Source organism: Ochotona curzoniae, unplaced genomic scaffold, assembly GCF_017591425.1.
Source record: "Ochotona curzoniae isolate NIBS_2020 unplaced genomic scaffold, NIBS_Ocur_1.0 contig_3819, whole genome shotgun sequence".
Taxonomy (NCBI): Eukaryota; Metazoa; Chordata; class Mammalia; order Lagomorpha; family Ochotonidae; genus Ochotona; species Ochotona curzoniae.
The window spans coordinates 30,263,779-30,280,782 of record NW_024466004.1 but is presented as its reverse complement, the minus strand read 5'-3'; the positions used below and the strand labels follow the sequence as shown (position 1 = coordinate 30,280,782).

The window sequence follows — 17,004 nt, the reverse complement described above, 5'->3', positions numbered from 1 at the left end:
TTGCTCAGCCCTCTGCTTCCCTCCTCAGTCTGGACTGGTTGTCTACTGGGCCTGCTGCACAGCTGTTTTCCCCTTTGCCTTTGTTCCCTGATTCCTTGTCAACTACTTCTTTCTCTTCTCCATCTATATACCTATGTATGTTTTGTAGTGCATATGCCAATAATTCCTACCCTCTCTGGGTATAGGTCAGAGAGGAGATGAGAATTTCATAACCCAGTGTACAAACTTTTCATCGCCTTCTATCCTGCCTATGCTGACCATGTTTGTACTCTGGTCCTGAACTTCTTCGGTGTTTCCAGAAAAGAAGTCTCTGGTCATTGTGAAGGGTGAGAACAGTTAGACAATACTCTCCTCCCTCCATGACTAAGATATCTTAATTTCCTTTGCATCTCCTTTTACCTACATAAGTATTCCGCCTCAGTTTCTCTTTGCTGGATCCTTGTATTTTACTTTCCTCATAAGGAATCAAAAGTCTACTTGCCTTCTCTAATCATTTTATATGCTCACTTGGCTTCATTTTTTTTTTTAACCTATAATCTGGTAGCTCCCAAACCTCCATCTCCAACTGCGATTCCAACTCTGCATCGTGTATCTCCAACTCCATCTGTCTAGAACCTGTCCTGAATATCTCCCATCTTTCTTGCAGCTCTCTTGCTTCTCATTTCTCTCCCCACCCCCACTTCAGCAGAGAGATCCTGATACACCCAGTCAGCCGTGCATACGGAAAAATCCCATCAGCCCTCAAGGAGGTTCACTCAGTAAGTGCTCCTTGTTCTAGCCCCCAAAGTCTTCTCTTAGCCAAACCTACCTCTCCAGGACTGCCACCACTACTTAATGGTATTAATGGCTTATGAATTATTCTGATAGCCTTCTAACAGGCTTCATTCATCTATAGCCTCAAAACTCTCAGATTCAGTTTTTGTTATTTTTTCCATAGTGTAAGTTGATTACTTGGAAACCTTCCAAATGTTCCTCGTTTGACTACAGAATACAGTGCCCACTCCTGCTGTGGCACTTGAGTTTACCACCTGTGACTAAGCTCCCTCCCTCATCATATGAGCACATCTGCCATTCCCTCCGCTGGACCCTTGTCCTCCAGACTAGGGAACTGCTTGTTGTGTATCAAACCCTGCCCGTCTTCCTTGCTTGGTTCACTTTGTTCCTTCTCTCTGGATTGCCCCTTCTCCAGTGGTTTGCCCTTCTTTGTTCAGAATCTCTATTACAAACATTGTAGGAGGAAATCTGTTAGGAGGAAATCTGTTATTTCAGAATCTGTCTTTTGGTTCATAGTCTTCCACTACCATAAAACACACACACACACACACCCCTTGGCACTCACTCTACAGGGAAATAAAACTAGCACCTGAAGAATGACATGAAATAGGGCAACAACAAAGTACTCTCAATCTCTCCCTTGGTCTGCATAGCAAACCTGCGAGAAGTTCATAGAAGGAACCAGAAATTAATATTTGATAACATGGGGGTAAAGAAATGGCAGAAAAGTAGGTGGTTTCATTCTGTTGTATAAGTTAACTTCTGTTTTCCTCTCAAAGCACCGTGGCAGGTAACGGATGCAGAAAAGCCAGAAGTCCTGGACTCGGTGGCATGGGATGGGTGGTGGGAGGTGAGGGAGGAGTTCTTCCCCTGAAGCCACTGCACTGTAAAGAAAAGAGGAGATGAGAACACTCTTCTGTAAAGCATGAACATACTTACATGAGTCACAAATGAGAAAATTGCAGAGGTTTGTTGTGCTCTCCGAGCTCATGAAAGGTCTTCGAAAATAGGACAAAATGCACTCATTCTAAAGTGCTGAACACTGAGCAGCGCCAGGCAGTGCTTAGATTTCGGACAGATATCAATAAGGAGGTTACTGACCAGTGGACTGGATTCCCCGAGAGAACTGAAAACCAGAATACTGGAGAAATACTCTGTACTGCCACCAAGAGGCTGTATTACCTTCAGCAAATCCCCTTACCTTAGCTATAAGCATCTGTGATTCTGGCATTCTCCCCTATCATAACATCATATACCTCACCATCATTTAACAAAAAAATTCCTAAGATCTTTTTACAATGCTTTTTCTAAGAATTAATGCTAACATGGCAAAAAGCACTTTCAGCCTTTCTGTGTGTGCTAATGTTGGCGGTGTGTGATAGAACTACAAAATCAACTGGATGGAGCTGAACCAGAGCTTAGAGGTCAGTAGGATGACGATTTCCATTATTAAACAATAGCAACAGCAACAGTGACAAAAGCAGTCTTAAGAAAAAACAAGACTTCAAGGATTAGAAATGTCTAACTACTTTGAAATGGTGAAGCCAGGATCAAAATCAGTTCTTTATTCTCCTCATATAGTAGTCATTATTTTTTATGATAAAACTATTCCACAGGAGCAAAGTGTAAGCTTATTTAAGTGTATATTTACACATAGACTGACAGACCTATGCCCATTACAGCAAAATAAAATTGTCAAATGATTTTAAGATAGTGAGACATTTACATAGAAACTAGGTACATAAAAACTCTCATAGCAGTGTCTGATGATAGTTTTCAGTCTCATTTTCCCTGATGTTTTATAATTCGCCAAAGACTTAACACAATCTAGAAATTTAGCTTCTATGTCAAAAAAAAAAAAAAGAGTAGAAACTGGGTGTGTTTGGCTCAGAATTTTTCCCATTTTCTCTCCACTAAATTTTCACTTATTGTTAACTTTATGCATGGGAAAACAACCTCCAATTTACTTTATCTGGGAAACATATTGACCTCCCAGAAGAAAAAGATTACCAGTCAGTATGTACTCCTTCAATCTGGGGGAGGCAAAGAGATCATCTGGATTAATGGAGGGGTGGGAATTGTTTTGCAAGGAAGCAATAAACTATTAGGTCATTGACAAGGCCCAAGAGAATTTATATCCTTTGGTTCAAAAGTTTCCTGCGGCAGAAGAGAACTGATTAGCGGAAGTATTTTTAATTAGCAGAGCTGAATCCAAAAGAAGAACTACAAGTCCAACTCAACAGAGGAAGTTTGTTGAACTTCCTATTTAAAGCAGATGTTTTGTCAGATGTGTGATTAACTTCTGAATGTGGTAATAACACAATTGAACCTAAACCAGTTTAGAGAAAGGAGACACTTGAAAGGAAGCCGAATCAAGATTCACCTACTTCCAAAAGGCATGTAGAATGTGGGGGGTTTCTTTTCTCTTTTTTTGCAGGTGGATAATTGCTCTGAAGGCAGCAAGTTCAAAGCTGAGGTTTGGTGGCGGTGGAGAGGAAGAGCAGGACATCCCTGACCTGGTACCATGCCTTCTAGACATAGCCCCTGGTAGGAAGGGGGATGCAGAACATGGGAAGCAGGCAGGCAGCCAACTCAAGTGATGCTGAATCCAAGAGGAAATGTTTTCTCTGACTTGGATGAAGCATGCTCCTCTGCTGATATGAAGTCCTGCTATAAGTTGAACTTTGCTGTGTTCAACTGACCTTGTGTCACAAAATTCTAAAATTCATAACTTCAGAGTACCTTTGCAGAGAGTTGGGCTGGGTGTAAATGAGAACTGGGCCAAGTGTGAAAACATGCAGATCCTGGGAGGTTTTGCCTCTTAGGAAATGCATCTTTCCCGTTTCACAGACAAGGAGCTCTCCTGGGTAGAAACCACTCAGATTTTGCTTCAGTTTTTCACCACATGCAGGAGACATTCTCCCCGAATTTCTCTCCAAATTCTGTCTTATTTGTACAGCTTTGTAGCTCAAGTCCTCAGCCTGGCCAGGAGCTTTTGGACACTAGCCATAGAAGATGAATACTTAATATGAAAGGAAATCAGCTGAGCTTGAGAATTTGATAAGATATTGAGCTTCTGTCCATTGAGGTTATCTAAAATCTAGTATAACAAATGCATTCTAAAGCTTCATCATTTCATGATGTCAAAATACCAGTAGGTATTTGATGTTGTTACCTGAAGCTTCATAAGGAGAAACGACCATCAAGATAACTTGAAAGAAACACATAAAAGAGTGTGCAAGTACATTTTTAATTTTTTTTTTTTTTTACAATGTGTTTGAGAGGCAGAGAAAGAGAGAGGGGGTCCGGGATGAATGAATGGATGAATGAATGTGAGGGAAAAGGCACTCCCATTGGCTAGCTCAATTGTTGAATGGCCACAATAGCAAGGGCTGGGTCAGGCTAAAGGCAGGAATTAGAAATTCAATTTGAATCTTTCATGTGAATGGTAGGAAACTGACTATTTGAGACATCACCTACTGCCTCCCAGGGGATACACAGTAGCAGGAAGCTGGAATTGGGAGTGGAGCCAGGATATCAAGAACAAGCATTCTGATAAGGGATGCCTGTGTTATAAATTGTGTCAAAAGTATATAAAAATCTAATATTCCTCAAGAATGTATGCTGATGAAGATTCCATTTTTTCCTCTTCCAACTATCTTAATAAATGTCTGTGTATAGGCCCTATAAATTTAAGTTTGTTATTTTGAGTTTACTAATTAGTGTGGCAATTAACTACTATCTTTGGTGCAAATGTATCTGTTGAAAGTGGTACCAATCAGTAGAAAGAGTAAAACTACTAGCTATATCTGCTTTTACCATGGTTACTCTAGAGACCCAAGTCAGCTACACTTAGTCTCATTCTCAGATAAAACAGAGAAAGAACAGGAAATAGATAAAATGCATTCCCTTGTTTTGTAACTTCAGCTTAATGTAAATATTTTATTATAGTAAAATATAAAAAGAGAGGAACAGATTGGAAATTCTGCCCCTCTTTGTTCCTCTTTACACAAACATAATGGTGCTATCTCTAAGCACTGATTTTTGTTCCTGAACATTATGAACTACACATGCATCAGTTAGTTTTGCCATGTAATAAGTTACTGCAAAATGTAGTGGTATTAAGTAATATGTATTTTTCACAATTTTGTGTATTGGATGGATGAGTCTTATCTGAGTATGTTCAGCTTAGATTGGGGGAAAATAAAGATTATATACAACTACACATGGAATAAATCTGTTTAACAAGATTCAATGAATTAAAACTACCATAGATTTTGTCTCAATGTCAGTAGAAATTATATGTAATATCTCCATATATAGAAATATGAATTTGGGCTTAGTTGTATTCTCTTAAATGAAGCTTACATACATAATATTAAAATACCATCTTTTATTATTAAGGCACAATTCACTTAAGTTGACTTGGCACTATCGAATATTTCTGAGCTAATCTAACAGCATATAAACATTTATACACACATATAGACCCACATAGCCATGTACACACAGATATACCTCTATATACACATGTACATACATACATACATATGTATGTGTACACCATTTCTGAATTGGTGGTTTACTAATTTATACAAAGTTATTCAAAGTAATATTCCAGCCAAGATAGTTTCTTTTGTGTATGATTGCTTTTAATATACATATTAATATTTTTACCAAATACTAATTCTATGATTTCATGCTTAATCTTAGTCAAAATGCCAAGAAGCTATATCAAATGCTAATTCTAAAAAGTTATTACTAAGGGTGGGTATCTGAAGTTGTGGTTAAGATGCCTCTTAGGGTTCCCATATTCCACTGAGTGCCTGGGTTTGGGTCAGCTCTACTTCCAATTTCAGCTTTCTGTTAATATCAGCTATGAGAGAGAGATTATAACTCAACTGCTGTGCACTTCTGCAGCCCACATGGGAAACCCAGAAAGAGTTCTGGGCTCTAGGTGCCAACCTGAGCTAGTGCTCACTGTTGGAGGCATTTGAGAAGTGAACCAGCAGATAGGTGATCTGTCCTCGTTATACATCTCATATTTTCAAATAGACACCAATAACAAAATATATTTTTAAAATAAGACTAACATGGAGGTTGAAAAATGCTAAAATTAAGACCAGGTAATTCCAAGAACTAAGAGGCTTAAGCATTCAAAGAGAAAAAGGCGCAATAGCAATGAGAAATATTAATTCTGTGTGAGATGTGTGAGATGGTTTCTGATGCACTTGTTTTGTACTGAGGAAATAAAGGTGCAAGCATGCTGAATTACATTGGTCAAAGCACAATTCCGGATTTTACTCTTTTAAGCTAATGTCTTCTATTTTTCCTAATATAAGGAAATGAGGGAGGTAATGTAACTATATTAGCAAAATTTGAAACCCAAGACATTTCAGTCTTTAAAACCTAGTTCAGGGGACCAGCGCCATAGCATAACAAGCCAAGCTTCAGCCTATGTTGCTGACATTGCATTTGGGCACCGGAACGGGTCCTGGCTGCTCCACTTTCAATCCAGCTCTCTGCTAATGACCTGGGAAAGCAGCGGAGGATGATCCAAATCCTTGGGTACCTGCATCCATGTGGGAGACCAAGAGAAAGCTGCTGGCTTTGGATCAGCTCAGCTTTATGTATTGCAGCCCTCTGGGGAGGGAACCAGCAATGGAAAATCCCCTGTTCTGTCTCTAACTCTTTCAAAAGAAAATCTTCAAACAATACTTTCCAATTTTTATCTTACTTTATTAAAGTTTTGTTGATTTTTTTAAATTTAAAAGGTGTAGTTACAAAGAGAAGAGACAATGAGAGAGAGAGGTCCTACCCACTAGTTCACTCCCCAAATTGCCACCAATGGCCAGGACTGAGCCAGGACGAGGGCAGGAGCCGGGAACTTCATCCAAGTCTCCCATGTGGGTGGCAGTGATTCAACTTCTACGGCTTTCTTCTCACTGCTTCTCCAGGCATGTTAGCAGAGGGCTGGGCTGGTCATGGAGAAGCTGGGACTCAAACCAATGCCCATCTGCTGACAACTGGGATGTCAGTGTTGCAGGCAATGACTTAACTTGCTTTGCCAAAACACTAGCCCGCTTCAGATTTAAAAAAAAAAAGTACTCAGCAGAAAAGAACATTTTAATCTTAAACCCTAATTTTTAGTGATAGAATATTTTAATTCATGTTTTTAATTTTTTGCCTGTATATATATTTTTAGACATTTAGATAGGCTGACATCAAAATAGTTTTTGAATGAAAAAAAAAATATATATATATGATTTCTCGGTTTCTGGTATAGTGAAAAATAAATATGTAGGTCTTAAAACTTTATAAAGCCTAGTAGGTTCTCTACAGCATGTAAGACATTCAGGTATTGCCTTTTACTTTGCATTCATTTCCGTTTTAATCTCAAATGCATGCCCAAAAGCTGAAAGAGTGGAAATAGCGCTACCTAGTGGCCATAATCCGGCGAAGTTCATGAAGTAAGAAAGCTTTTTTTTTTCCTCAGTGGAGAATCCCTTATGGGTAATTAGTGTGTATCTGTAGATCGGTGGCATAGTGTGTTAGATTAATGATTAAATATTTGCTATGGGCATGAAATAAAATGCAAATAATAGGCCTTGGAAATTAAAGTGAAAATAATACTTGGAAATTTCTTCAGACTGTTGATGAACCTGGATATGTTTCTGCTCTGAAAACATTGTTAGTTAGTGGGAAGCAATGAACTCTTAATGTGGAGACACCATTTGCAGATTACTCATCTTGTTTCCTCTGCTCTATAAAGCCCAGTGATCGAAGGACTCTGCCTCACCCTGCTTGTCAGTGTAGACCCATGGCAAGAACAGTGTGTGTAGCCTTAGCAAGTTGATCTTGAATGACTGGATGGAAAGTGAAGATGACACGTGCTCAAAAAGGCTTCATATAAAAGTAGCACCAAGGAAATAACTGTATATACCAACTCTCCATTATGTGGCTAGACTCTTCTAGATACCATCTCAACTTGTTTTGTTCTTGTTTTTATTGGAATGAATTTAAATATGAAAACATATGCTGTTAATGCAAAAAGTGACAAAAGTGAATTATCTGTATTTATTCACTTTTTAATGCCAGATGATGAATATCTCCTTATTAAAATCTAATTTACACACATTTAGAAAAGAGAAATTAAAGGGATTCAGAACAGAAAGAATTTGGCTAGAACAGGAAATATTCTATTTTCTCATGGGGCTATATATATGAATACATTTATGCAATAAGTGCTATCAGGTTCAAGGAAGTATAAAATTTGTCTGATTTTGTTAGAATATTAGACATGGCTTCTCAAGGGCTTTCAGAATTTGAGATAAAGCATGTCAGATACATAAAGAAATTGCTCAAGAATTGTAAAGTGTCATCGAAGACACTATCAGACTCACATACCTGCTTGTGTACTTAACACATAGTCTTGTGGTGAAATGTAAAGATCCTGACATACACTTCTGATCTGAGTTTAATTCAAAATATCATGTCTGTCTTCTCTTTCTAGAAAGCATCATCGTTCACCAGTTACGTATGAACTCCAGATGAAATGGCCAGCCAATCACGTACTGGCTGTGTGTACTTTTCTGCAACTCTGTTGAATGGATATTTCCACCGTCTGCATCGTCAGTCTGCCAGGCTACTGATCACCACTGGAAGCATTTGACTACTTCCAGTGATTATTTTTTTTTAGAATATATTATAAGAATTGAAAATGACCTTGCTGATAATATGAAAATATGTGGCAAGAGAAATTCAATCTTTGTGCCAAAAAGAATTTTTTTGCAAAGCATTCAGGTTCATGGGCACATGCTATGTAACTTATTTTTATAATATATTTTGTAATGTGATTTTTCCCCCTCAAGTGTTTCCTTTTTCATGGTCTACGGCACATGTATCTGTAGAACACACTGTCAGTTCCTCAAAGATTGGTATCGTGTTCAGAATGATAACCTATCTTTCTTCTTCTTTTTGTTTTTAATCAATTTGCTATTTCTCAAGAAAAAAGGTATAATATAGTTAAAACTTAGAAGCAGGAGATTCTGGTAAAGGTTTTCTTTTTCTTTGTATAATACTGTGACTGTGATCACGGCTTATTACTAACAATGCTCTGCCTTATAAGCTTATCTTTAAATAATTAAAACTAGCTTTTGATTGTTCTTTCTGGTATTCTGTATGAAGAACCTTGAATGAATTGATTTTCATATGGAATAAGTTCATACAAGGAAAAGTGCCTGTCTCACCAATACGGGTACAGGAACAGTTTTGATTAATAGTTCAATTATGTTTCTGTTTGCATTATTTACTTATGAGTACAAGACTTAAAATACGGACTGTGATTTCAAGATATTTCTCACAATGTATCTCAATGAAAACTTGAAAATAAAAAATGACCTAGAGATAGTCAGCATCTTATAAAATAATAGTAAGAGACATCCCAAGATAGACAGCTTTTGCCCCCTTGAGTTTGATGTACTTTCAAAATCACATTTAGGTTAGCGAATACGCTCTTTAAAGACAAAAAACACATGTATTACTTAAGTCTCCATGTCAGAGCTGCTGATGAATTTAGGTTTATATGAAAATGTACATCTAAAATCTACTTGACACCCTAGTAATTTAGTTTTTTAATTAGTTTCTTTGAACGACTCAATGTGGACATTTTTAGTAAGGTCTTTGAAGATAAAACAAGAGCTGAGAGTTCAGTTTCTGATTGCAGAAAATCATCTATCAGGTAACTACCAAGGAGAGAATGCTTGTGAATGCATGGGATAACTAAAGTCACTTATATAATACCATTCTCCTGGGTGTTTTTTTATGTCTGGGCTAATAAATCCACAGTGGGCAAGTAGGGGGTTGGGATCCCTGTTGAGTCTCTGGGGTAGAGGAATTAATGGTAAGTTTCTTTCCTGATGTAATCTTGGAAGATTTTAAGGTATACCTCATGGCATTGGCAAGTCATATACAACATGTATTAGAAATGAAATGGCTATTTTATATTAAAAGTATTCTTCATTTTTTTAAAGTAAAATGAAAACTATAGTAAACTTACATCAACTCGAATGATTGAAAAAGCAACATGTCACCCTTCCCTGATTTTAGTATGTGTATGTGTGAGGATTTTTGTTTTTGTTGTTACCAAGTTTTGTTTTCTGAAAATGTTAAACTTTAATAACATTTTCAATTAGAAAAATATTTTATGTAGAATCCTACTTTTTGACTCACATTTAAGCTCCCTCTTTGCCAGTGTGGATAGTTTTGATGATGAATGTTTGGATGCACCACAAATTAGCAGTTTTGAAGCAAACATTTTTCTCTACTTGTAAGAATTTTATTATACTAATAGTGAAAAATGCTAGAACATGAGACAAACAGTTCTTGATTCCAACTTAGACATTACAAGTAAGTTACATGTATTTGGATCAGGAGGCTTTTATTCTAAATTTAGAAGGAAATTTGGTGTTGGAGGAACAGTGGCGATGACGGTGCAGTCATTTAGATAGACAGGTTTCTTCTGCCAGGCTGTGATTAAGCCTCTATGCAAGCTCAAAGGGATCTGAGAGGCAGGCTAAAAGTGATCAGATTAATTTTGGAATGAGATACAGAATATGCAAAATTAACTGAGAATCACAAAAAAGTGAATGAAAAAATCTAAAAAATAAGCATACAATTTCATAAATAGACATCTAGACATCCACATCCAACTGGAAAAGTTGCACTCACATGCAACTCTCATACTATGTTCACATAATGTCTATCTTTTTAATAAATAAATTCCCAAACACTAATCTGAGCAAGATTAACTTTTTAATGGAACAACTCTAAACATTTTCTGAAATATAATTAGTGTCTCCAGTTCAAGGCACAACATTGAACCAACTCACTATCTTATCTTCTTCTTTACAATGAATGAGTGTTTTTGAAAGTATCTTCTGCAAAGATTTTTTTCAAGTATTTCATAAGCTGTTAGTGTTTGATAAAGATGGTGGATAGACCAGAGATCAGATGCCTGAAATGTTCACAAAGTGTGAAGAATTAGACCAATCATAAAAAACTCATGATGTAGAATATTTAAAGTACTAGCAGAGATCCAGACATTACTGAAATCATTCACAACTTCTAAAAATCAGTGGAAAAGTAACAGAAAATAGTCTGTATGGAATGTATTTTTCCCTCTTACTCCTAAAACTGCTAATTAATTTTGGCCAATAGACAATTATTTTTGTATTTAGCATTTATTCCATAACTATGTAATTAATATGTCTGTTATCTATGGGAAAATGCTGCAGATTCATGAATTTGAACAGAAGAGTTCCTAGATACCATGATATGATACATTTGTTTTCAAGTGTTGTTTCTGTTTATGTTATTTGGGAATGTTACCTTTCCAGTCACAGATTTTGTTATTTTAACAGTGCAGATCTGTATTTATTTAATATATATTTTATCTTAAAAAGATCAATATAAGTTTATAGTGTGATCAGACATTCTTTAAAATTTTTCAGGTTTATTAGGTTTTCAAGAACCAAAGATTGCATTGAAAAATTCTGGGGAAACATTTCATTTTCAAACCGTTCTTAATTTTGCCTTTTTTTTTTAAACTAAATACATGAGAAATTGTTTATTTTTCATTGAGGCCAAGTGCATTTATGGATATGTACTTGTTTTCTATATGAATGTGATTATTTTGCTTCCTTTAATATATTGATACTATTCAACCAGTTAAGATATTCTCTGTTACTTCCACAGTCAACTATGTTTATCAAAATCTCACCAGAATGGGAGAAAAATAATAACTGTAACATTAAAATATTGTGCAATATCCTTTTTTTTTGAGTTGGAACATAATATTCCCAAAATTAAAACCACTTAAAATGAGTATGCACCTTCTTTCCAGTCTTATTTTAAAGTAGTTTCTCTTCTGAATTTTGTATTCTCTTAAAAATATAAGTTACAATGGGACTACTAAAGTAAGAGGTGGTTTTTCCTCTGTAAAATGTTAAGACACTGAGATAGAAACTGGCTAAGGAGTTTCTCTGCCTTAATCTTCACCAAATGCATTGCCAGCCAGCACCCAGAGTATTATTCCACTGCTCTCTGCTGTCAATCTGAAGGTAATTCACTGTAGAGCCAACACTCCTGGGGCTTGGCCAGCAGTCCACAGCTCAGTGTCTACAGGCATAGTTGGATGGTGGTTTTGGCAACGTGCGATGAGGTGAAGATGGGGTTGAGTTCTAATCCCTTTTATTTACTGTTAAAAAAAAAGATTGGTTCACGGTCATATCTCCCGTCCTAATGTATCTTTGCCTGCCCTATTTGGGACAAAGGAATGGGTTTCTCTTGTTTATTATTTAGAGATACATTTTTTAATGGGCCAAGATACCTAAATCAAGATGCTTTCTGTAGATAAAGTGCAGCTGTTAAGGGTTCCTGTCCCAAGACCAGCCTTTGTGGCAGCTCTTCTTGAAGAACGCCTATTGGTGTCCATTGTTTAAACACACTGGCTGAAACTCATGTATTAATCTCATGATTTTTTAAAATATCGCATTTATTTGAATGAATTTATTCCTTTCTTTTCAGCTAGAAATAAATGAGCAATAGGCTACTCCCTTTGCCTGTCAGTTTTTTTTATCACCATAACGAAAATAAGTAAGACAAGATACTTACAAAAGTTTTATTTAATCTCACAGTTTTAGAGACTCAAAATCAAAGATTGGGTGGCCCCAGTGGCCTGGTGTCTCACATAACAAATCAAGAAGCACAGACAGTGGGTCCCGGAGCCAGCCTTTATAGGTGCTGGTTCATTTCCTGACTGCTCTACTTCCAATGTAGTTTCTGCTAATGTGCCTGAAAAATTAGGGGAGGATGACCCCAGTGCTTCGGCACCTGCACCCACATAAGAGATCTCCAGGCTCCTCGTTCGTGGCTTTGATCTGGCCCAACCCTGGCCTTTTCAGCCATTTGGAGTGTGAGCTAGCAGATGGAAGCTTGCTCGCTCTCTTTAACTCTGTTTGTTTCTCAAATAAATAAAAGCCATCTTTTTAAAATCGTGACAATTAAAAAGTATATCATTAAAACCTATTGTTTAAATCTATGCTTAAAATATATGATTGAGTAAATGAAAATACTGATATTTCCCTTCAGTTCATCACTTGAGGAATCCATTACTAATTTGGATATTCCAGGCAACAGCAACCTGATCCACAGATATTATATAGGAATCTAGTTAATTGATGTTCATGAGTCATTTCTTTTTTAAGGACAATTAGTCATCCTTTAGTTTCTTCTGGCATTATGCCCAGTATTTTTCCAGAGATCAGCATCTCTAAGGAGAAAAAAAAAAATTTAGGAGCCTGAAATCCATTGATGTTGGTGTACAAAGCTGTCTCCCACTTATAAGTCTTTTAAAAACAGAACTTGCGTATGTATTTGATGGACATGTATCACACACAATTAATTCCTGCTAGAAAGATGCCTTCTCCACTCTTCTTGCAGCTCATTTTCCTTCTTACAATCTGTGTTGGCCTTTCTGGCCTTCCCTACACTGTCTCCGGCTTAACAGCCTGGCATATGCTTGGTGAAAACATCAGGGTGTTTCTAGTTAGGGGCTCTAAACCCCAAAGAACTGCTTCTTCAGGGGCAGGACACTGACAGTGTCCTGTGTGTCATCTTCCTCACCATACTTTGTAATTGTCAATGTTTCCTCTGTAGAAGCCTCTATACCCACTGACACTTTCATGTGGGCATCCCCTAGATTAATCATGAAGAAGCCCTCAATTCTAAAGGATGATATATTTTCTGAAAAGACAAAGATCTCTTAAATGGCAACCAGTCCAGGCTTCTTTTAACCTAAGTGTGCCCTCTGAGTTTCACTTCACAAAGAATGGTTACTACGAGGAGCTCTGGTGCAAGAGGCAGTGGAACAAACTGATTACACAAGTGAACCAATTCAGCAGTTCTCAGAAATGGAGAGCATTAGAGAGATCTGTTTCCATGGTAACCACAGTCTGCTGATATTTATTTGAGTAAAAGAACATGATCACTCAGGGTACCCAGGCTTGCATGGCATGAATAATACATGTAGTATTAGGCTCAACTTTGTCTAAGTTTCTTTATTTGGATCCTCTTCTCTCCTGGGTGGAGAAGTACAATAATTTGCATTGATACCCATTTCCCTGGTTTAAGTTTTGACATCATAGAGAGCAGGAGGTGTGGTACTTCTTTACTGTGTACAGACTCTTGTGCACAATCTAAATTATATTGATATCATTGAATTTTAATTGTTTCCTGGCAAGGTTCTCCCTGTAAAATGTGAGTTTACTGAATAGGTCAGTTCAGTTCAACAGGATTTACCTAGTACCTTCTCTTTTGCAAACACTCTGGAGTATTTGAGATTCAGCAATGAATAAAAATAGTATCTAAACTAGAGGAGCTTCTATGTAGGAAGGAGGGTGGAAAAAATGTTATTTTTCAATATTACACAGAAATTCAAGGAGAATGGTATGTGCAAATTTCCTTGGGTGCAGAGATCAACTCATGAAACTGACCAAGAGTCAAAGAAATATTCCTTTTATTGTCTACTAATCTGAACCTTGACAGATGTGTGTGAATTAGCTAATGAGGCAATTTAGGTGAAGTGGAATATGAAGTAGTGAGCCTCTGAATTATGAGTGAAGAAACCAATTGTGCAGAATACTCTGCCTTGAAAAAATGGCACCAATAAAAATGATACTGTGAACAGGTCGTTGGACCGCTGCATAGTGCTTCACAGTGTGCTGGCTGGAGGGAAGCTCACGATGCTGTCATACAGATTTAGTGGCATCTAGTAAAAAAAATTTTTAATTTCTAAGGCTCATTGAAGTCAACTTTCACACTTAAGTTTATGTTGTAAAGGCCATCCTTCAAGCATATATTGGAACTCCTTAAAAGAAATAAATCAGTAGCCAGCATTATGGCACAATAGGTTATTGCAGTCTGCAATACCAGCAGTCACGTGGCACTAGCTCATGTCCTCGCTGCTCCACTTCTCACACATTAGTTGAAAGCCAATGGCCAAACTTTTACAGGATAAATGAGGGAAAGTAAAAACTTAGGTGCTCATAATTTCCAAAACACACTTTTTCAAACTGATTGCAATCTTAAGAAATATTTCAGTCTTTAGTTTTCAAAAAGTATATGCAAAGAATTTTAAAATGTTTCATTTTGATACAGATCTGCAATCACGCCTAAGTTTTTCCTAATCTGTGTTTTTCACTTCCACAAGACCTATTTGGCTTGCAGCAAAGATAGTCACAAATGATTCTCTCTGGATTATAGGTGAGGGTGAGACGGAAGACAGGAGACTGCCTTTTACAGCTGTGCCGTGCCACTACACGCTTCTTCACCAGCTAACATTGTTTTCACCTCCACATCCTTTCAAGACACTCAGACCTTCCTAACAACCTTGGATACTCACTGTTTTATGACAACCTTCACTAGGCAGTTTTCATTTCATATATTGAACTAGAAATTTAAATATATGTATTTCTGAAAGAGAATACTTGTTTTTGTCATCAAAATGTTGATTTTCAAACTGTTGTGTAAAGAGTGACTATGAGTATGGATAACAATGTTTAAATGCTACTCAAATGATCATCCACCTGCTGATTCCAGGTAAAATTTATGTGGCTGAATAACATTTATGCAAGCAAATAAATATGAGATGTGAAATATCAGAATAAAATCCAAAGTGATAGAACAGGTACAAACCCAACAACCTGAGAAGCTGTGTATGTTTAACTTCTGAAGGGCAAGTTTCATACAACTTTCAATTTTCATGTTATGCCATTGAACTAAGTAATAACATCAAAGAAAAAAAGTATAGGAGAGTAACTATTAGATAGCTTAAGGAATGTGGAAGAAAGAACTAAAATTACTCATTTTATTACTTGCTCAAATTGCCTCAAGATTTGCTGATTTGTTAGGTTCTTGTGATGTCTGACGTGTTTTAGTTTTCTGGCACCCATCCAGTCAACCCATTTCATTTCCATCTGTAATCCTGGGTCGCTGGGAAATATGTTATCATTTTGGTCAATATGAGTTTCAGGGAAAACTGGAAATGATTCAAATTGGTTTCAGTGACTGGGTAGTGTGCATGAAGATTTTTTTAAATTGGAAACTTGGACTTTTACAGAGTGAAGGAGAGACAGAGAAGATTTTCCATCCACTGGTTCACTCCCCAAGTGGCTGCAATGGCCGGAGCTGAGCCATCCGAACCCAGGAACCAGGAGCTGCTTCAGGGTCTCCCAAGCAGGTGCAGGGTCCCAAAGCTTTGGGCAGTCCCAGGTCACAAGCAGGGAGCTGGATGGGTATGTGGAGCAGCTGGAGTCTCAGTATGAGCAAGGTGAGGATTTTAGCCATTGAACCATTGTTTTGGGCCCTGGTCTGGATTTTTAAAATGTCAGTATAATATGGATTTTAACTTTTTAAAATTTTACATATAATACAGATTATAGGAATTTTGGAAAATGCACGAAAGTGCAAAGCAGCAGTGGAAAAATTGCCCATCAAGTGAGTTTACATTATTCAGTCAAAAGTCATTACCTGCTTTTCAGCTATTTATATAATGTCTACATTGTGTTGGTATCCAGACTTAGCTACTTTGGAATATTTCTTCTGACCAGTAAATATTTTACAATTTAAAAATATTAACTTAGTAATATTCCATTTTACAGTAACACTACAGGGAGTATGTTCCGATCTACATCAACTTTTTCAAAAAAACCCTACAGTTAGTTAACAACACTTCAAAAATAGTGTGCAAGACACAAAAAAGTAGAAAAGTACCGTGAGCAAAAATGAAAGCAAAATGAGTATTTGCTTGAAAGGCAGAGTGCAAAGAGGAAAGGGGGGAAGAGAGATTTCACTTGTTGGTTTACTTCTCAAATGCCTCTAACTGCGCGCCAGGCTGCACAAGACACCTGGAACTCGCTCCGGGTCTCTGGGCGACGGGGGCAGGTCTCAGGATCATCATCGGCTACCTCCCCGGCGCCACAAGCCGACAACAGGGACTGCAACCCAGGCAGCTTAACCCGGTGGGTCACCAGCCCCACACATTGACTGTTACAGGGTCTCGACCACATAGCTCAATTCAAATTTGTGGAGGATTATTTTAACTAGGCCCAGTCTGTTTTATAACCTGCTGTCCTACCAAGTGTTCCAACAGCCGCGGTAAGACGGGAAGCC

At 37.4% G+C, this 17,004-nt stretch overlaps 1 protein-coding gene across 1 annotated transcript in view; it reads left to right on the top strand.

Annotated features, from left to right (window-relative positions):
• The window catches only part of FILIP1 (filamin A interacting protein 1), a 183,382-nt gene extending 174,449 nt beyond the window's left edge, over nt 1-8,933 (top strand). The window contains exon 7 of the mRNA XM_040983645.1: nt 8,288-8,933. Within this exon, the coding sequence (XP_040839579.1) occupies nt 8,288-8,328 (41 nt within the window). The 3' untranslated portion in view covers nt 8,329-8,933. The remainder of the gene's footprint in view (nt 1-8,287) is intronic.
• The last annotated feature ends 8,071 nt before the right edge of the window (nt 8,934-17,004 follow it).